This window comes from Falco punctatus (assembly GCF_963210335.1).
Source record: "Falco punctatus genome assembly, chromosome: 8".
NCBI classification, from domain to species: Eukaryota; Metazoa; Chordata; class Aves; order Falconiformes; family Falconidae; genus Falco; species Falco punctatus.
The window spans coordinates 53,728,259-53,749,732 of NC_137588.1; the positions used below are offsets into that span (position 1 = coordinate 53,728,259).

Here is a 21,474-nt window from a genome sequence, read left to right on the forward strand (position 1 = left end):
CTTGCAATCTTGGAATCCCCTTGCAACGTGAGGTGTGGACCTCTGCAGTGATCTCCCTGGGGTCCTGGTGGGCCTGGGGACAAGTGAAGAACTCAGCCACCTGCTCTCCCTTCCCAGCACTCTGCTCCATCTGAGAAGTGATGCTCCTTTCCTCTTACTTTCCTTGCATGTTTTTTCCCCTTCTACATGCTTTCTGCCCTGGGGATTGTCTGCATTCTTGTTCCCATCGCTGGGACCCAGCACGGGCTTTTCCTGGGTACATGGCTGGCATCCTGCGGAAGGGACAAGGCAGGCAGGTCTGCGCCAGCGGCGGTGAGGCTGCACTAGGGCAGACGGTGCGGGGAGAGAAGGATGGGTGTGCAGGATCTGCCCTTCCTCTGTGATTCATGCCTTCCAGCCAGCCGGCAGTGGGAAGGGGGACCTCGTTAACCAGAAAATGGAGAGGGGAAAACATGATGTGGTGCCAGGGGTGGATGCTGTAGGGCTCCGGCAGCCAGCCCATCCCCTCTGCGGTGCCACGGTGACTCTGGTTTTCTGGCCAGCAGTTGCGGCTTTGCTTCTCCACTGCCGCGGGAGTGTTGCAGTGCTGCTGGATGCATGGCACACCTTCTGCTCATCTTCCCATCACCTCGTGGCTTCTGCACATCCCCGGGCTGTGGGATGCTGCTCTACACCCTGTTTTATGGTAACTTTTATATTCTGGTGTTATCTAGGATTGCAATGAGAGCAATAACCTACATGAAAAATGGTCTCCCTTATGAGCTGGCAGCATGAAGCCACCAGTATTTTCCCTGTCTTAATTCCACCTTCCTGAGCCTTTCTGCCTTATTGGTGCTATACCTTGAGGCCTTTGCAATAGGGTTGAGTCACTGAGTAGTGAATTATAAATGATGTCTTTACCTGGCAGCATGGAAGTTAGATTTTGGAGATTAGGTTTGGGAGGTGTAATTAAGGTTGGGGAATTTATTGTTTTAATACTGCTTTTTATAGAATATTTACAGTTTGGGCAAGAGAAAGCTTTCATTTGAGTGTCATTTTTCAGTGCTGATACCATGTTAAATTAGTAAAACCAGGTATTTTTTAATACAGAAGGTGCTGTTGTGCACCTTCAGGAGAATTCCTTGTGCTTCTGTTTTCCTCTGCAAGCTCAGCTTGCTGATCATTTACCATCAGCCCTGACCTGCTACTTGACCTTTTTGGAGAGGAAAAAGATATTTTTTTTGTAGCAGACTTTGAGAAATGCCTCCCTCGGTGAGCAGTTTGGGTGCAAAGAGGGTTTGGGACCCCTCTGGGGCTGATCCCCCCCTCCCCAAGCTGGCAGCAAAGCAGCCCACATCCCTGTGGCTGGGAGGGCCAGGAATGAGGAGGAGGAGGAGGAGGATGGAGGTGAGATGACTCCCCGTCTTGTGCTGCAGGCAAAAGTTCAGTGGGTTCAACTACATTGTGCAGCTTCACTCTCGGGTAGGTGGGCAGCCTGCCCCAGGCACTGCAGAGCCATCCCGGGGGCTGCTGGTGGGGCTGGCCGAGGCGTTCACCCTTGCAGAGTGCAGCTGCCATTTGGGTTTTTTTGGTGGTTTTGTTTTTTTTTTTTTAATTTTGTGTGGGTTTATCCCCTGCCCCCAGGAAAAAAATACTGCTAAAAATGGAGGAAATGCTGTTTTTTAGAAAATTAAGTTATGGATCTTCCTCCCTGTTGGAGATTTTCTGCTTGTAGAGATGCTGCTGGCAGTGGGCATTGCCCCTCTCCTGGCTTAGGGAGCTGTGGGATGTGGAAACTACCAGCATCTCTGGTAGGGACCCAAAATCTTGGAGTTCTTACCCAGTCTCAGTCAGCAGAAAGTTGTAATCCCGTATTTTGTAACTGCGCACATGCTGCTGAGATGGCCACTGAAGAAGGCTCTGTGTCTGGCCATGCAGAGTGCCAAGCTGGGAAGCTGTGCAGCTCTTCCAAATGGTGAGCTTTCCTTGTCCTAAGCTGGGAGGAAAGGTAGTGTTTAAATTTTAGCAAAGAAACTCAGTTCAGTATGCGTAAAACGTTCTCTTTGGTTTTTGCTATTAATCTTTTTTTAAAAAAGCTTTCCCCTTGATGAGTCACTTAAAACATTAATAAAATTCCTTTTAATTTTAATGGTTAGGTTTTACCCTTCAAATTGAAACGTTAATGGAAATGGATACTCTTCTGCTGATCTTTCTTCTTGGCAAATCAGCATTTTCCAGTCCCCTTCCTCTCCCGCTCCCACCCATCCGCCCACCTCCAGGAAATAAAAAAGCCGGGTTGGAAAGTTCCCAGGGAGCTCTGAGGTTTACGTGGCGGGGACGGCTATTTCCACCTGCCCACAGGTGGCTGCTTTCAGCCCCAAACCCCTGGTTGTTTTTTATCAGTCGGTGCGTTTGGCCAAGAGGCTTTTCAGGTTTTCTCTCGTGTCTCCGTGGTGAGATTGCACTGGGAGAAGAGCTCTGAGATTAGGGTGCAGCCAAGGTCCGTGCTCCTTCTGTTTGGTTATGCTGGAAAACCTTAGCATTGCTTGATTTATTCTGGTATTCTGGTTGGATCCTAAAAAGGCAGGTGCAGTTCAAGGGATGTGGTTTGGACGGAATTTTATGTGAAATCTGCGTTCTCGTGTTTAAATGTACAGAAAGCAGCAGGGTTGCTGCACTTTGCCTGCTGCTGGGGCTCCTCCGTGGTGCCTCTTGTGTTTGCTGGCTCCGGGCCCTGGCGAAGGGTGGCTGTCCCGGGTTAGGATAGCATTCCCGCTGCAGTTGCATTGCATCTCGCTTTCTGCAGTCCCAAAGGCTCCCCGCGGCGCTCCCCATAACTCAGCTTGACGCTGGGCGCTCGCTCAGCCCTGCCCCGCTAAGTGCATCAATCCCTCCGTGAGCTGCGAGGGCTGGCCTCCTCCATCAGACATCGCTGAGCAGCAGCGTTCTGGTTTTGCAATAAGCGGAGTTTCTTGGCAAGCCCTGGCCCTCTGGCAAGGACTGTCTGGACGCAGAAGTGCTCCGAGTCCTCTCCTGCCATCGTGCCGGTGGTGGCAGTGCCAGGCTCCTGTGCCAGCCCCCGCACGTCCCCGCGCTGGCCGTGGGCACACGCTGCCTGCAGAGGCTTCCTACCCAGCTTGGGTTTCTGGACACTGCTGGCATCTTTAAATCCCACCCTGGCTGTAACTGGAGGACCGCCAGGACAGCGTGCACCATGGGGGAGATGCAGTGCTGGTGCGGGAGGAGGCGGGGTGGGGATGCTGGGGGGGTCACGCAGCGGCTGGGCTGCTTCATGCTGTCCATGGGGCTGCTCCCCCAGGGCTCCAGCATTCCGTCAGCTCCTGTCTTTGCTAAACAGAGAGTTCTTGTGTCAGGTGGGAGAGGGTGGAAAGGAGCATGGTCATGCTAAGGACTCAGGTGTATCTTTTTCATATGGAGACCCTGGTTTTAGCAGTGAAACCTCAGGGGTTTGCAGTGTCTCATTTTTCACCTGTGTGATTGCACTGGCTGCTGCGGAGCTGCTCTTGATGGACAGAACCCACCTTGTGTGGAGACAAAAACCTTTCCACGTTGGTCTTTTTACTGACTGCTCGCCTGGAAGATGGGGCTTGTATTTAGGGAGGGAACAACAGGGAAAATAGATGGTTAGCAAGAAGTCTGATGCAAGAGGACGGTCATGAGGCTGGTGTTTTGGACCAGCAGTGCTCTCCCGAGTGGTAGGACTGCAGCTTTTGCAGCCCTGCCTGTAGCTCAAATGCCTCGTCCTTTGTCTCATCACGTTTGGGCCTGCCACAGATTTAAAACTTTGCATTAATTTCAGGAGTGGAATGTACGCTGGTCTGCTTCTCATGCAGAGCGGGGAAGGTTTTTTGGAAGGGAGGGGTTGAAGAGATGTCAGATCATGAACTGTTTGGGGGAGAAGCTAGGGACAAGTCATCTGGAGGTTTCGGCAAGCGTGCAGCTCGGAGTGGGGTGGCCTGTGCTAAGGTCTCTCTCTGACCCATTGCTGAAATGCTTGACTGAAGGTTGTCTCTTGGTGTGAAGCACTGTTAGGTGTGAAACTAGATCTGTTGTAGTGTTTGAGCACAGCCCTCCCCCATACTGCGCCTCGGCTGATCGACACGCGAAATAGGACAAATGTATTGGTATTTCTTCACCGTTGTTTCCATTTCCACAACAGAAACTAAATCTCATGACTTCCCGGTCTTCTGAGCGTGCCTGCATTGGGGATGCTAGAGAGGAGGATGCGGGTGAACATGAATCAACTCTGCAGCCTTCTCCACAGCTGCTGCTGCTGTGACAGCTCCAGCGAGGGTTGGGGTGGTGCTTCTGTGGTCTTTTGCACCAGGCTGGGGCAGGTGGCATAGCTCTGCCATGCCAAGGCTCCTTCCAGGGGTACTTCCTTGCGTGACACAGCCCCAGCTGTGCTGGAGGGACGTTCCCATGGACGGGATGGAAAGAGGAAGCGGTGCAGGCCAGCGTCACCCTCGGGTGTTGCTGCTCTGTTCCCAAGCATGTCTACCAGCAAGAGTCATTTCCCGCAGCTGGGTTGCCGTGTGAGTTATGGATGCTGCACTGGTTGTTTGGTGGTGCTGATGCTCTGCTCCGGGTGCCTGCACGGAGTGCAGCAGCTTTCAGTGCTCATCTGAGCAGCCTGGGACCTGCCTACCCAGCCTAATGCCATCTAGAGGCTGCAATTATCAGAAATTAAGTGGAAAACGGATTAGTAAGGTACTGTAAAGAGAATGATGACTTCCAGGATTCAGCACCAATGAATCAAATGTAACAAGTGATGTATTTTAATCACCCACGAAGCAGACAGAGGGATCAGCAACTCTGTGAGGAGGCTGTATAAATAAGAGATTGCTTGGTGCTCTTCTCCAAATTTGCGGGTTTCTTTTTCTTTTTTTAAACGCTAAATTCTCTCCTTAGTTTCTCCCAAATATATTCTTGGCAGGCTTACAAAAAGAGAGAAGGCAAGCAGTGTTTTTCAGGAGCTGTTTGGGCCATCCAAAAATGGGTGGTGATTTTGGATCCCACTATCTCAGGGTCTCACCTGATGCCTTACTGGAGCTGGGTTTTGGGAAGATGCAGCTTTGTCTGCCCTCTCATTTCTGGATGCTTCAGAATGGGTACCCAGAGCTAGTTGCTGCTTTTGAAAACATACAGGCTTTGAATGTCTTAAAGCATGATTTTTAAAAAATATTTTTTAAATGCTCTTGGAAACAAGGTTTGTAGATGAGCACAGAACAGACACAGAGATCACTGTGGGAGCAGGGCCTGGCTTGACCAGAGAAGGACCTCTCTGGAAAGGAGGATGTTTCTCTTTCTCTTTACATGACCCTCTCCTTTACCCATCTAGTGCAATTGGCGCATGGTGTTGACTGCGATGGTGATATAGGCAACTAGAAACTCCCATTCTCTCATCGCTAATAAACAAACATGATAATCTTCCAGTGATTTCTGGGGGTTTAAGTTTCAAGGCTGGATGATAAAACAGGAGGTTACACTGAGGTTTCTAAAGGCTTTTGGGGGTTAGAGAAGTGGGGCCAAGTGCCTGCTTCACTGGGAATCCTGGCAGCCCTGCTGAGCGTGCGGTGCCCATCGTGGTCTCGCTCGCTTACACTGGAGCTGAGCACCGCTGAGGTTTCTGCTTGGAGAATCAGTGCGTGCTCAGGCTGGAAACATCTCCTATCCTGGCCCATGGAAGCTTTTTTTGCCTGACTGCTTTTGGGGGACCATTGGACCAAACCTAGGGATGCGAAGCTGCCGCATCCTCCGAGCCTCCACGTGCAGGCAGAAGCCCGCCAGCATCCCTGGGTTTGGTGCAAGCAAGCACTCGGGGTAGCCCAGAGCTGGCAGCGGCCGGGTCCAGGGGCTGCCCGGGGCTGGGGGGCAGCGTGGGCAGAGGGATGCATCCTGCCTAACCCTGCATCTGCTGCCCTCTCCATGGCTGTGGGCTATTCACAGGCACCAGTGTCTCCCTCTGTCTAATGCTTCCTGTGATTTCATAGGAAATTTCTCTTGCAGTGGCAGCTGCTGCCAGTTTGTGTAGCCCTTTTTTCTCTGAGCTCAGTTAATTCTTTTTTTGTCTACTGCTGAGCAGGGCTTAAAGTTTTCCATCAGGTTTTCACAATTCAGCCTCTGTGATGCCATTTCCTACTGCTGAGGAAGTCAGGATTGCCTCTGCCTGGTCTAAAATGCGCTTGGACTCATCCCTTGCACCAGAAGAGCCAGGGCTGGGGAGAAACTGTGGTCATGAAGGAACCGCTCTGTTGTGCTGCCCTTCAGCTCCCGTTCCTGTCTTTGAGCAGCCAGTTGGCTTTGGCAATTGAATGGGCGTTACGTGGTGCTGCACCAGTGGAGTCCTTCCCCAGGCTTGACCTCCTGAGGCATCGCCACACTTGGGTTCTGAGCTTGCTCCACGTTGGTCCTTCTGTCTTCTGGGCTGTTGTGTTTGCACCTCCTGTTTCTTCACAGACAGGCCACGCAGATGCAGGGAAGGTGCCTCTTGTAGGATTGCAATGAGACTAAACATTAGTAGTCTGTGACCCACTGCCAGATGTTGTTCTCTTTCCCGGACTATCTGCTTGGCAGATGTTCCTCAAACCTGCTGGCTCCAGGGTACAAGGGTGCTTTGATCTGCAGGAGCATGTTTGCAAAGTCTCTGCTTCTCAGTGTGCAGCTGTGTCCCTTGTCATGTCCCCATGGGTCTGGGGGTGCTGCCGTGACAGCAGGCAATTGCTGGGATCGGCATCCCTTTCCCCCACTGCATTTGGGAATCAGTGGGATGCTGTCCCTTGGTGAATCAAATTTGGAGGACGACTCTTCTTCCTGTAAGAGGAGACCTGACTAATGCCCTGCTGAGCACATGGAGGTCAGAGTGAGCGGTCCACGTGTATGTCCCGATCTGGAGTTCGCTGCCATGGGGACAGTGGGGCATGTGGTGTGCCTGGCTGCCTGCAGCATTCTCCCCTTTCATGAGGAATGGGGCCGACAGGGAGTTTGGGAGTGTGGGATGAGAGCAGACTTGGCTCTGGCCCATCTTTCCCCCATGGCAAGCTGCTGCCTTCTCTCAGTGGGGAGGCTGTTGCTCTTACAAAGAGTCTCCTGTGATTCTGCTGCCGTGCACTTGGCAGATTCTGAAGCCTTTTGTTGAATTTTTTTTTTTTACACACCCACCCCCCTTTGGGTGCTGTCAAAAGCTGACTTCTGTGCTCTGGATAACAGGCATGTCTGGTGGAGGCATGGATTAGGTCAACCCTCTCTTGCTAGACCGAGGAGGAGGAATGCGGTTTTACACTCAACCTTCGTCAACACAGGCAAAGCAAATCCTCTCGATAAGAGAAGGGAACAACTTCCCTCACCCCATGCCTGTGATTACGGCTTACAGCCTGGCTCCGACATCAGCTCCTGGTGTTGTGCAAGAGTGGAAGAGTTTGCTCTCCTTGCCTGGGTATTTCATCACCCCCCAGCCTCTGCTGCTGTGGCTTGCTGTTCAGTGATGTGAGCCACCATCCCCTCCATGAGCTGGCAAAGGCTTGCTTTCTCTTCTGCAGCCATGGCAAGTGCCACGCCAGCCCTGACGCTGGGTAGGGGAGAGCCTGCGCCTCAGAGCAGCTCGGCAAAAGCGAGTCCCACAGTCCCCCGGCTGCAGAGGGCTCGCTGCAAGAGTAATTCCATGGCCTTCTGGTTCATCGTTATCAGGGGAACGCAGGACCTCTGTGTTTGCCATTTTTCTTTCCACTGGATCAGATTTAAATGAAAAATAATTTTTTCCCCTCACCTTTATATTTTAGAGGGGAAAACTTTTCCTCTTTGTGGTGGAGAGCAGAGGAGGAGAAGCAAAGTGATGATGCAGTGACACACCTTATGACCTGCTGGCACTTGGCTTGAGGTGTTGCTTTTTGGTGGTTTTATTTCTTTCTTTTTTTATTTTATTTATTCCCCCACCCCCCCACCGCAGAGATTTCTCGGAGTTTGATTCCAGATGGGAAGCTATACGGCCCACTCGCAGGCTGTTAGACCTGGGGTGCTGCTCCTCCAGCAGATGTACCCCTCTGGGGTTACACCGTCTGCATGGTGTATCCCTCTGGCATTACACCATGGTGTATCCCTCTGGCATTACACCATCAGCTCTTATTTTCACAAAGCCCTTCCTGGATGCTCTGCTTCCCGGGAACACTGCTGAGCACATACATTCCCCTCTCCCTAGGATCCCTGCAGCCCACAGCACTCTTAATTGATTCAATTAGGATATTATCTTACAAGTTTCCTGTTAATGAAGAAGCTGTCTAGCGATGTGTTAGCTGGTGATACAAAGCTGCTTTTGAAAGGCTCGCCCTCCCGGGGTGGCCCCGCCAGCTTTATCGCCTGCCCAGTTAATGGACAGCTCGGCTGTGGGGACAGCGTTCCCATCATGTGGACCTTCAGCTGTGGCTCACTCTGGAAAGACTCACTGCCCAGACGTTTCTTGGTTAATAAGAAAAACAGCTAATCGATAAGATAAATCGGTGGTGGAGATAAATGGGGATAAACATGCCCTGTCCTGGCGTGCCATTGTGGGGAGCCTGGCTGCGGGTTGGATGTGCTTCTTGGGCATCCGTGCCCCAGTCCTGGCTTAGGGAGCCAGGGCCTGGCAGCCGTGTGGTACCTGCTCTGCTGGAAAGGAATTGGTGAAAAGTGGGATACTGCAGCTTACTGCGTAATAAAAACACACCAAAACACTTTCAAGGGTATTTGCTCCGATATTTTTTTTATTATTTCTTTTAAAAAATAAGATGCTATCAGAAATACTTTAAAATAATCTTGGAAGGAGATAAACAATAAGAGTTATTTTTTTCTTTTTTCCTTCATTTTTCTTCCCGAGCTGGCTGAGTGCATTGCTGAGAGCCAGACTTGGCCTCCCTGCACACTCCTGTCTCAGCAGGGAAAGCTGTGCTCCGAAGGGATGGGTGAGGCTGCCGCTCGCCTGCCCCGTCTCCCCATCTCCCCAGGATCTTGGATGGCTGGGCAAGTCTTCCCTCCTGGGAACGTGATGTGTGCAGCTTTGTTTGGAGCTCAAATGGAAACCCTTGCCACTGAGATGATTTGTGGGACTCTCCCCATGCCGGCTGCCTCCCTTCCACAGTACCTTGCCTGCTGGGGAGCACGTTTCCCTGCCACGGCTGGGGAGAAAGATGCTCTCCCAGGAGACCTGCCCTGCCTTGTCTCTGGCACGCCTCGGTTTCTGAAGGCCATACTGTGATGCTTGAGTGTCCCTCTCCCTGGGCTTGTGGGGTTGCTGCACTTTTACCTTTTTTCCATCCCTTTTCCAGAGCTGTGCCTGCTGTCCTTGGCTTTCCTGGGCAAGAGCAGTGTCACCACCTGTGCTGTAGTCCCTGTCCTGCACAATCAGCAGGAGGAAGATGGGCCAGAAAGGACACAGGGAGCCTGAAAACCTAGAGACCTGCCAGCTGGCTTCCTCTGGCTCTCTGGTAGCATCTCTCAGGTCTGGAGCTGACCTTTTCCCATCACTGTTCTATGCTTTTTCTGTGTGTCTGGTGCTATGGAGGAGCTATCAGTCCGTGACCTGGGGACTGGATTTCTGCAGCTGTGTGCGCCTGTATCTCACTAACACGAACTGCCTGCCGTGGTTACTGCCAGCACTGGGCTTGGCTTTTTTGGAGTGAGTTTTTTTGCTGTTCCTTAACCACAGGCTTATGCCTAGTGAAACTGATGCACGAGTATTTGCTGCTGCCTTCTCCAGAGCTGCGTGATGTGGCAGCCAGGCTGGGTGGGACTGACCCCTCTGACTTGCTCCTTCCCTGCTTTCTGCTCTTTCTGTGTGTGCTGGAGGGTGCTCCAGGCACCTTGCAACCTTTTTTCCTCCTTCTAGCAAGAGAATAGATAGCAGCTTGTGAGTGCACAGGTGTGGTGGTACCAAACCACAGCAGGCAGCACAGGGACAGGTCTGGCTGGGGTGATGCTGGTGGCTCTGGGCTGGGCTGGAACAGAGCAGGGTGGCTGCAGTGAGGGGGTCCCCACATCTCCTCCTGCTTGCTGAGCAGCCTCTGCAAGAGGCTCTGCCTCTGTCAGGCAAAAGGAAATGGAGAACTGGGCTGAGGTTCTGGAGTTCTGGCCGGGTTTGATGGGATCACATGGTTGGGAGCTGATCTGGCCAGAGGCACAGCCCAGGCACGTGCATACGGGAGAAAACAGCTTGCACCGTTTGTGCCTTGGAGGCTCACGGTGCTCCTGGGAGTGAGAGATCCTCAGCTCGCGTTCAAAACTGCGGGGAGGGGAAAGCTTCCAGTGACTCAAGTATTGCCTTGCTTAACAGCAATCAGATGTGCGGCATTTGCAATTTGTTTTGCTCACCCTTTACCAGTCACAAGCTTTCCCGAGCTCTTTCCCACAGGAAGAGCGGGGCCGGGGGCACCTCTGCCGTAGCACAACACGGGTGTTTTACAGGGTAACAGGGATATGGTGTCATCCTTTATTTTTGTGGGTTGAGGGAAGAGGAGGAGGCAGTTGCGTGCCCAGGGAGGCTGGGGAAGTGGTGCTGCCCTGGGAGCCTGTGGTGCCTCGGGGAGTCGAGTCCTGCCTTGACGGCTGGGCTTGGGCTCGCTTTGTGGCTGCTGGGAACGTCACCGCAGTCCCCAGTTACTGCTGAGTCTGGAGTCATTTTCTCTGTTACAAGCTCTCAAATTTGTTTCGAGAAGTTGTAAACACAGTCCATTCGAGCTTTGTGTCATCCTGGTTTTGAGTTGTCTTGATTTCATTTTGAAGAGAATGAGAGCTGCTTTCAGTTTTCCTGTTGTCTTTGGGAGTGTTGGGGGAGTTATTTCTTCTCAAAACGTAGGACAAATGCCTCCTTCCTTCTGTCCCCTCTCCACCAAATCTCGAAATTTTATCCTGGTGCATTTGAGGTCCAAGAAAAAGAAAAATGCAAGGGCTATATCAACAAAAAGCACTTAGCTTTAGCATTACAGCACTTTAAACAAACTCACGCCTAGCAATGGAGGAGTCCACAGCCTTTAGCTAGATGCAGAGACCTCCTGTAAAAAGCATGTGGAAAAATAGGTGCCAAAGAACAAGAGCCATGAAAACCAAGGAGCCAGGTGGGAGACATCCCAGGGGGTGTCAGTACCCAGGAGTTTGGCCTTGTGTGGACTCCCTGTGGGGAAGGGACTCGCGCTGTTCCGTGGCGGAGCAGCAGGCAGGAGGGAGCGTGGCTTGTGTGTCTGGCTGCTCTGTGGTGCCCATCCTGCTGCCAGGCTGGGCGAGGGCTGCCGGCAGGTGCCTCTCATGGGATGAACGGCTCAGGCTCTCCGGTTGCATAGTTTCCTCTTTGTATGAAACGCTTTAATTGAGCCAGAGGAGAACAGCTGTTTAGACTTTGTAGGTGCTCAGGATGCTTTCCTGGCAGGTTGTCTCCAGTGCTTCCATAAGCACTTAATTATTTATGCAGAGTGCGATAGCTCCAGCAGGAGAGGTTAAGACCCATTTCAAATACCCTGGGGACCAGGGAGCTCTTCTAGTGAGGGGAGACAGAGCTCAGGTCCATGCTCCAGGGAAAACAAGGGAGAGTCTGCATCTCCCTCCCTTCCTCCCAAAGGAGGGAGTATCTGAGTGGCAGGCTGGGTGGCTGGGCATGCTCTTCCTCCTCTTCTGCTCTGAGTAAAGTGCAAAGCCCAATCCACATGGTGTTTTCCAGCAAGACCAAGCAAATCAGATGCTGAGGATGTGAATACTGCCAGGACATTGGTATTAAGCACCATAGCAGCTGCAAGGAAGCTGTGTGCATGTGCTGGAACACCAGTACATGCACCCAGCAAGAGCAAGAGCTGGTTATCGCCTCTCTTTGCTGACTAAACGTACTACATGCAGTTGCGTCAGTCAGGAAATGATTTGTTTAATGCTGAAGATCCCATAAAACATTAATCCCGCAAAGCCTGCATAGCACAAAGCGTTCCCCAAACTTGATGTGTAACTTTATGGCCTTTTGCAGGCAAACACGAGCTGGTGCTGTGAGTCCAAATCAGCTGTAGTCCAGGAACTGTGTCAGTGCTGTGCTATGCTTGAGCAAATAAGCTTAAAGTACGTCTTTTTTGAGGAGCGACTGAGGTCCATCAACATGAAACTTAATAGTTGCAGAAAAGCAGGTTACATAAATCACCCGTGGTGAGCAGTATGACGGTGATGAGCAACATCAGTGGTGAGAAATGTCTTGAAAATAGTGGAGATGACGCTAAGGTCTTGTGCTTCTGGCACTGCTTTGGATGTGCTTCCCTTGGTGCTGCAGGTCACTGTACTCTGGCTGATGGTGCTGTGTACAGTGTCTCAGGATGCTGCTGGTTAGGAGAACCTTCTCCTCCTCCTGGGGAGGGTGGCCTTGTGTTGTGCAAGGTAATCACTGACTTTAATCACCTCTCTTGCGTTTTCTTTTCTAGATGCAAATGCTGGACAAGTTTCCAATGGAAGGAGGGCAGAAGGACCCCAAGCAAAGGATCATCCCCTTTCTGCCAGGTAGGCGAGTGGACTCCAGCAAAAACCATGCTGGTTTTGGCATGGCAGGAGCTTTTTCCCAGTCTGTGTGAGAGCATACACGTGCTTTAGCTCTTATCTACTGAACCATCTGGGGAATAACATGTTCCTGGCCTGCACTGTGTCCATTAAAACGTCTGTATTTGTCAGCAGTGTGCCCAGCAAGTGGTAAACCCCTCAGTCATTCTCTCTCCCTCCAGAAGTCATTAGTGAAGGACATCAGCTAAGCAACCCCACTTGTACTTCTGCCAGATGCAAGCCCTGCAGCAGCCTGTTTGTTTTCAGAAGGGGCTGGCCAGCACGGCACGGGGCTGAGGATGGTGTGAGGCTTTCCCAGACGCTGTTTTTCCTGTCCCATGCAACTCAAAGGGCCATCCAGAGAGAAGGAAATAACAACTGAATTCCACGTATGAAGTCAAGCTGATTGACAGCCTTGGCTTCCTCCCATGATGTTGGGGACTGGTTGCTCAAAGACAGGATTTCTGCGGCATGGTTTGTGCCCTGCCAGCCCAACATGCAGCTGAGGTTTGTGTGCCCAAGGAGCAAATGCAGTGGTCTGTGGCAGACTGTGGTGCGGGGGATTGCTTGCGGCTGCCCTTTGGTGCTGCTGCCATGGGGTAAAAAAACCCAGACTAAAACGCCTTGCAAAAATAACCAGCCTGAGGGGGCCCTGGGAGTCTTTCATGCACCCATAGCTAATGGCTTTGACCACAGAGTTGTCTTTACCCCCACCCCCAAGTAGCTAGTGGGCATATTTAGAAATGTCACGGTACCATAATCACTTCCAGTGACTGTCAGGTCCATTTAGTGCAGCCCTTTGTGCTGTGCACTGCCTCCTGGCTTTTCTAGAAACAGGAAGGCATTTAGTGGGTTTTACTTTTCTCTGAGTGGCATGAAGAAAATTATTTATGCCCCTTTCTGAGCAAGAGAGTCTTGTCTGGGTTTCCCATAGAGGGATTTCTGATTCTGGCTTGTCCTTGCATGGTAACATGAGCAAGAGCAAAGCACACCTAACATTAATACAGCAGAAAACCCCTTGCTGTACAAGTACTCCTGCCAGCAAGGAGTGGGGAGGAAAAATGGAAGGCAAATTGGCAAAGGGCATAACTTGGAAAAATTGGATGTACAGTTTGGCTGTGCTGCACTTGCAGAAAATTCCCACCAAAATGCTGCTGTTTTTGGAAGGCAGCGATGGGGCTTGGGAAGCCTGGTCAGAGCACTGCTTGTCACAGCACACTCATCAGTATTTGTTTTGTCTTCTTGGTGTTGAAATAGTTTCCCCTTGCTAAGAGGCATGTCACTGGGATTTCCATTGAAGAAAAAAGGGGGATTGAAGTTGCTGGAAAATAAAGCCTGGCTCTTGTGTAAGAAAGCTGTTTTGGGGAGTTAGGATCACCGTCCTCTAGAGGAGCTTGTGTGTTTGTGTGTGTGTCCTCTGCAGAGATGTTTGCCCCTTTGCTCTGGTCCCCTTTATGCAACAGGATTAAATAATACCGTTTTCAGAGGTGGTTACGTGTTGACTTCGAAAACCACTAGTCCATGCTTCTCCCAGAAATTTTTCTTGACGTTTCATTTCTGCAGTGGCTTGCAGTAGCTAAGAGAGAGACTGTTGATGCCTGACAGCTGGCACCTGCAGCTTTACCACTTGTACTTTCAGGTGCCAGCACACAGTAAGAGGTGATATGGTGAGGAGATCCCAGCACGGGATGGTGTCCTGCTTCCAACCAGGAGACAGCCACTGGAAAAAAAGGATAATCTTGCATCTGCCTGTCCTCATGGGGCAGCTTCCAAAGTCCTCTTATTTCAGCAAAGTTGTGTTATTTAAGAAGTGGGAATCATGGAATCATGTTGCCTTTGCTGCACATCACGGAGCGGTCAGGAGCGGGTGGCTTTCTCCAGCGCAGGACGATGAGCCATACCTCCCTAGCAAGGTGGCTCGCAAGCTGTGTCTGCTTCTGAAAGAGGACTTTACCTGGGGATAAGGGAAGGCTCTTTTAATAGTGGCTGGCTGTGCTAGAGGATGGCTTCTTTCTGGAGCTGTTCTTGGCCTTCCCAGTTTGGGATGGCAACGGGTATTGTTAGGTAAAGCTGAACCCAAACTTTGTCTCCCTCTGCCTGGGGGTGCCATCCAGGTGAGCTCAGTGCCTGGGTGTCTTTCTCTGCAAAACATGGCTCTAGTATGCTTAGACTCGCTAGGGTTCGGTTACGTTCAACGTCTGTGAGTACTGTAGTTTGCTCCTACTCCCATTTTGAGCAATATTTTTGGCATCTGAATTTCATTACCAGTGGAGATTTGGCTCCAGTGGCTTACTGAAAGCACGCTGCTTTCTGGGAAGCCCATTGTAGAGTATCATTAGACATTGTGACCGCTGCAATTCTCAAAAAATGTCTCCTGTGAACTCTGTGCTTCCTTCAGCTCTGGCTTTCTTAGCAAACCTCTAAGTGTCCCAAACTCAGGGTCACCAGCATAACCTGAGAAGGTACCATCTGGGTTTGTCAGGCTGGTTTCCTGGAATGGGAAGTGAGTTCCATGATTACTCCATAGTTACAACATCCAGCCCACAGGAACTCTGTTTGCTTTGTGTTGCTTCGTTTTGTTAATGTTTGCTTTGAGGATTTGACGACTTGGAAATTTCTGGAGACTTTGGGTCTTTTGAAGTAGGTCTCTGATGGTATCAGAAGAGGCTCTTGTAACTGCAAGTCCTCCAGCCCACTTAGCTCATCTGAAGTGGAGTCCTCCAAAGCAGAGCAGAGCAATTGCTCTTGAGGTTTGGGACCAGAGGTTGTTCCTTTCCGAGTGTTGCCACCACACTCAGCACACAGCAGAGCTTGGTGGGCTCACGTTTTGCCTGGCAGGACATTGCAGTGCTCCTGCACTGTGCCTGAAAAGCCTTTGCCGCCGTATGGGGGAATTTGAAGTGGACTCTTGGCTACTTTTGCTGGCTCTGAGCCACTGGCACAGCCTGCTCAGCTTCACGTGGCGCTGAGGATGGCCCCTTGAAACAGCTCCGGTGGCACCCAGCGCACACGTGGCATCGGCTGTGGTCCCCGGAGCAGAGTCGGGAGCAGCTGGTGGGAGAGGAGAGCTGTCACTGCCCGGCGCAGGGGACGTGCTGGGTGGCTCTGTCCTCGCCTGCAAGAGTCCGCACTGAGGGTTACGTGGTGCTTGGCTGGGAGATGATGGTATGGAGACCCCAGGAAAGAATGAACTAAGAAAACAAATGAGCTCAGCTGGGCCTGCTGTGTTAAGGGCTGTGCCAGATCTTTCAGGAAACAGCTTTTATAAGGAGAGTGGAGCCTTCCAAACTTCGTACAGCCCGAGTGGCCTGGAGCAGATCCTGGCCAGTCTGCTTCGCTGGAAACGTGAGCCTCGGCAAGGAGGGGTTGCCTGAGGCTGAGCTAACTTTGGCTGTAAAATTGCTTTTTAGGAAGCTTTAGCTACAGACAATAGCGAACTCCCAAGAAGGGAGGAGGAGAAAGGGGGTTCGGTGAGATCTTTTTACAAAGGAGAACTATGCCTCCTTTCTGCTCCCTTCCCAGCCTGCTAACCTGCTTGGCATGGGCATCAGTGTGACCCGCAAACTTCAGGGCTTTTCTCCCAGAACAGCTGTGAGGATGCTAATAGCTCTCCACAAAGGCCTCATGAAAGAGGTGGAGCACAACTCATCCATTTTCCAGCTACAGTACCTGACTTTCCCCAGTCCCATTGCATCGTCATCAGAGCTGGAGACGGGGCAAGGGTCCAGATTACTATTTTTTTGCTCTAGAAAGATGGGGATCTCTGCTGTAGCACTGTTGGGTGGATGGTCCCAGGCTAGCTTGCAGCCCGTAATTAGTACAATTGCCTTTTCTGTAGGGTTTCAGCTCACTGCTGATGTGCAGACAGTATTATCCCAGGAAGAGTGCCGTGCTGGAGCAGTTGCTCTGCTTCTGTCCTTTGAGCTGTCTTTAAAAAAACTACCCTACATTTTTCTCCATTGCATGGCACTGTAGGCCATAGAAGCAACGGCCTTGGGAACATTTTGCTCCTATCCAGCAGGATCGCAAACCATGAGAGTGTGTAAGGGGCTGTCCTGATAGGGGCACTGTTTAATTCAGCTTCATTTCACAGACGTGGGACTCTGTGCTTATGCTAGACCCAGGACAGCCCCGGAGGCACTTTTCTAGTTCCCCTTCTTTTAACCGGGATGTGTGCACAGCGCGGGACTTTGCTAAACAGATGCTAAGTGCAGGGCTCCTGGAAACGCCGTCTCCCGTGCCTGCTTCCCCATCCTAGGAATAGCCCACGTAGCTGGCTGCTCCGTGGGCTGGGATTAATTATGTGTACGTTTGGGGCTGCCTTTTTTTTGAAGTGAGTTTGGAACCCGTGCCAGGGAAAATCTGGATGTGATTTGAAAGGTGCAGAGAAGTGAATTCTTTCCGAGGCGGTGGGGCGGAGGGAGGGTGGGGGGAGTCCTTCAGGGTAAAGCAGGAGGCACAGCTGGTTTTCCACTTCTGAAATATCTGGCTTGGTTCGCGGCTGTGATCGGCAGGGTGATGTGTTTCAGGTTCTCTGCCCCTCCAGTTTGCTGGAGATCCAGTAACAGCCTTTGGCTCAAGAGGAGCCTCAACCATTTTGCTGGTTGAAATCCCTCTGCCTTGTTTGGTTGTTGGTTTTTTTCAGCTCCTTGCTCCACAGTATAATTCTAGCTCTGCCTGGAGAATTCCCACAGGAGGGAATAATTTGCAGAGCCCTGTTCCTCTACCTGTTTGTTTGGAGAGATTAACCCCTCTTGTAGCCCGCCTGCTCTATCTCACGCTGGTGGAGACCCAAATTCCTTATCAGCCCTTTCCCCAAGCTCCCCTCTGACATTTTTCAGTCCTTGATGAATGGCTGAGGCAGCGGGGGCCGCACTGGGTGGCTTGCAGCCCCCCCCTCCAGAGCTGCCACAGCACCCTTTGCTCTCTCGATGGACCAGATAAAGCAAAGCAGCCCTGATTAGCTGCAAAGGGGTTTCCCAGTCCTGGGAGAGCAGAACCTTTCCAGCACTGGAGGATTTTTTTGGGCAGACACAGTATCTTCAGTGGAGCTCCTCTGGCTGGCGCCAGCTCCACTGCACGGGGGACAGAGCTCATGCCCCCCTTTCCCTGGGGCATCCTGCAGCGGGTGGTGGGCACCAGCTGCCTCCTCCTGCCCAGCTGGGTATGAGGCAGCCCACCAGTGTTATTGCTGCTGCTGAAGCCCTGAGCCCAGTGATGTGCAGCTTAAATGCAGAAGAGCAGCCTGTGCTCCAGCTGTTGGACAGAAGGTAAAAGCCACCGTTGTCCCCCGTGTCCTGGCCAGACTGTATCAATGAAAGGACTGACACGGTGGGGATTTGTGGGGGAAAGGAGTTCAGGAATTGTGGCAAAAGAAGGTTTTAAGGAGGGATTTAAAAGAAACCATGCTATGGCATGAAGCATTTACAGGAAAACTCACCCTGGGGTGAGGCACGGCATGGCACAGTTAGGACAACAGCTGCTGTGGGACAGTGCCGGCCTGAGGTTCACAGGGACACGCTCGATGGATTCGCTGCCTGTTCATCATGTTGGATGAACTGCTGCTGATGTGTGGTGGGCCTCTGGCCATGGTGGATGGAAACAAGTAGCAGTGGTGGAGGGAGAAGGACGTGCCCGTGGGAGAAGGGAAGAAAGGAGCAGCGCAGCTGTGTTGGTGGGACATAGAGCTTTGTAACTGGGGAGCTTCACATCCCACAAGGTTGTGAAGGTTGACAGCATCAAGCATATCTCAAAGCAGCATCAAGGTGCTCTGCTGTGGTTTTCCAGGTTTCCATCCCAGCAGGGTGAAGAACACAGCTGGCCCCCTGCTGTCAGCCCAGAGCTTGGGGCAATGAAGGAAACAGAAGCACTGAGACAATTTGAGCGCCAGAGCTAAGCAGATGGTGCCAGGCAGGTCAAAAGGAGAAGGGAGGGAAGGGGTTAGGCAGGGAAAAGGAAAAGCAGGCTGGAGTGCCCATAGCTGTCTTTCCAGGCTGCTTGCAAGGTCTCCCCCTCCCCTCTGCCCTGCTACTGCCCAGGCGGGGAGACGACGGGACGCTGGATGCTGACTCAGAAGTTCTTCAGATGTGGGCAGACAATGGGTTTGTGGTAGGCTGAGATCTTTTTGCTAGGTTGCCCCAGCCCCAGTCCCCCTCTGAGAACCAGCTGGTGCCTCCAGTGCTGAAGTGCCTGTATGGGCGTTTGCTTGGCTGTAAAAACTAACCAGGTTCAACAAGAAAATCAAATGAGTAAACAAATGCTTGAGTCGGCAAGGGGAACCGGAGACAGCTTCTGCTGCTTTGGTACTCTTGAATTTGTCTTTTCTTTGGGTAGGTAAAAGCCTCAGCGCAGCTGGCTTTGGCTGCAGCCCAGGCTCCAGCCCAGTGCCCTGTACGGTACAGTACGCCTTCACCAGGCTGGGGGGCCAGGGGAAGAGCAGCAGGGTGAGAATTGGCATCATTTGAGCATCATTTGGCCTTGGGATTTCCTCCCCATGGTGAATCCTCTGCCAAGGGCTGCTGCTCATGCCCTGTCCCTTTCCTGGGCTGTTTGTGGGGACAGGGGGTGGCTGGGGTCTTCTGGACCCTGCGATGAAGGTCCTCCACCTGCCCCAGCTGCTTTTGTGTTGTGTTTAAAGCACCAGTGATTTCTGGAAAGCACTGCATGAAAAGCTGGATGGAGACTTTTATTATTTTTGGGTGGTGAAATTCAAGTTTGACTCCGAGGTCCTGTTGGTCTAAATATTTATGGCAGCTTACTGATTTTTTTAAATTAAAGTAATCCTTGTTACTCTAAGGCCACCCTACGATAATAATCTGTTCTGCATTGCTTAATTCCCCCCAGCACTGCAACCAGGCAGTGAAATGTGGTATAGCTGGAGAGATGTAGACGGGGAACGTCCATCCACTTTTGCACTGAAGATCAGTGCAGAGACTTTGTTTGATTTGATTTCTAAGGAGTTGCATATATTTCAGTGCTTTCCCTTTTGGTTTTATTCCCTCTGTCTTTAAAGGATGGGTTGTGTTGGTTAGATTTCTCCAGTCAAAATGCTGATGGAGAATAATACTGCCAGGTTACCCTTAAAGAGCAGATGCATGCAATAATGCCTAACCTGCTGAGAAATGGAAAATGTATAGCAAGCAAAGCATGTGTCATGCTTTGGTGCATCTACAGTTATATTAACATAATGTGTAATAAATATATTCCCTGGAATAAGGTGTTTTATATTCTACCAAAGAAAGACCAATTTCTAAATTGTAACTTGTACACGGAGCATCTTCAGGACCGTTGTCCTCTTCAGAGGCACCACTTTTTCCCTGTAGGTATTAACAGGTTTTCAAGATCCAGAGAAATCAGGCAGCATGTCCTGAAGTCTGGGTACTTCTTGTACAGGGAGACGTGCCAAGGCAGCCATTCTGTAGTAGTGCCTTATCTCTGTCTTCTTTTTCCAAAATCAACTTACTCGACACATTCCCAGGTGATAAACGTTCAGTCTACTCATAGCTTTGTGTGTATAAAGGACAGTGTATTTTATGGCGCTTCCTCGTGCAGTGGCTTTCTTGTGCTAGCAGGGAGGGAGACTCATTGCTCTCATTGCTCATGCGTAACGTTCTGTATGTAAATAAGAAATTCTAATAATTTCGGAGTGCTTGAGTTGTGGTGTGAGTGAGAAGCTGGTGAAGCTGGAGCCTGTAAGCAGCACTGACCTTCCCAGCTGATGGAAAACCCCACTAATCAGCACGTTGTGCAGAATTGCCTTCCTTCACATGTCTTCCCCTCGATACTCCTCGTGCTGGTGTTGAGACTGAGGGCAGGAGCACTGCTATGTCTATGAGGCTGTTAAGAGTAAAGTGAATCTCATCTGAGGATGTTCTTAAAACTAGAGCTGGTAGTAATTTTTGTCATATTGGAGCAAATTTTTCTGAGCTTGCTGGCATCCAGGAGTCAAGGATCCATTTTTGTCAAAATATTGGAACAAATTTTTCTGAGTTTGCAGGCATCCAGGAGTCAAGGATCCAAACTGCACCAAGGCTATCCTTACTCTTGCTAGATACCACGAGGGCAGCTGAGATTGCTCCCTCTTTGCTGTTGGTCTGCATCTCTCATGCTGCAGATTTACCAAGTGAACAGTTCATCCAGCTGGGAGAGTTCGCCATGGAAAACCAAACCCCTGAGACCTTCCCCTTTTTTCAGCTGGCATCCTGCTGTGCAGATGTTTCTCAGCGTTCTGCCTGGCTTGCCTTTGCCTGGAGCTAGGTTACACTGTGCCAAAGCTGAGCCAGCAACCACGTCCTCTGCCCAGTACCTGTGTCAGGCTGCTCGCTGGAAGGTGCCAGGGCAGCAGTTATCCAGCGCAGTCACCAGACTTACCTTTCCTCTTGCCTTGGCCATCTGGCCATTTCTTTGCCACGTGTTTCCTTTAGGACCTAGAGGAGCTAATCCCAAACCTTCTCCTCCCCTTCAGCGTGAAGGTCTATCTGCTGTGGGCAGGAGGAAGAGAGTCCACCTGGACAATTAGCAGGGCAGCAACCTAGTACCAGGCTGAGAGTTGTTGCAAGCTCCTGGAAGCAGCCAAAAAAGTGTAAAGCAGCGAGCGCTTAGAATGAGGTGTGGGTGATGGGCACCGTTGCCTTCGCTGTGTCCCCTGGAGCTACAGCAGTGAGGGGTGCAGGTAGGAGATGGGTCATATCATGTGTTTCTGTTGCATTGTGTGGTCTTTGGCCATGTGGAAAGCCCTAGAGGACAGCACTGTTGTTCCCATTTTGCAGATACGGTCTCAGGAAGGCGTGCCCAGGAAAATGTTGCATCGCACCGACCCAGCAAGTTGCCCATCTTTCCCTTCCAGGGGGGAAGTGGCTTCCTGTGCTCTCTCGCCTTTCAAGGCAAGGATTTATATAGCAGTATTTGGCAGCACTGAAGGGTCTGCAATTATGTTAATTAGGCATTTTG

At 51.2% G+C, this 21,474-nt stretch overlaps 1 protein-coding gene across 4 annotated transcripts in view; it reads left to right on the plus strand.

Moving 5' to 3' along the window:
• Positions 1-21,474, plus strand: part of SH3PXD2B (SH3 and PX domains 2B) — an 84,805-nt gene that overhangs the window by 28,270 nt on the left and 35,061 nt on the right. For 3 of the 4 annotated variants that reach the window (XM_080398199.1, XM_080398200.1, XM_080398201.1), the window contains exon 3: positions 12,414-12,489. In XM_080398199.1, coding sequence (XP_080254325.1) covers positions 12,414-12,489 — 76 coding nt within the window. Of the gene's footprint in view, positions 1-1,395; positions 9,470-12,413; positions 12,490-21,474 lie in introns of those variants that run through there. The other variant, XM_080398202.1, reaches the window with a different exon arrangement.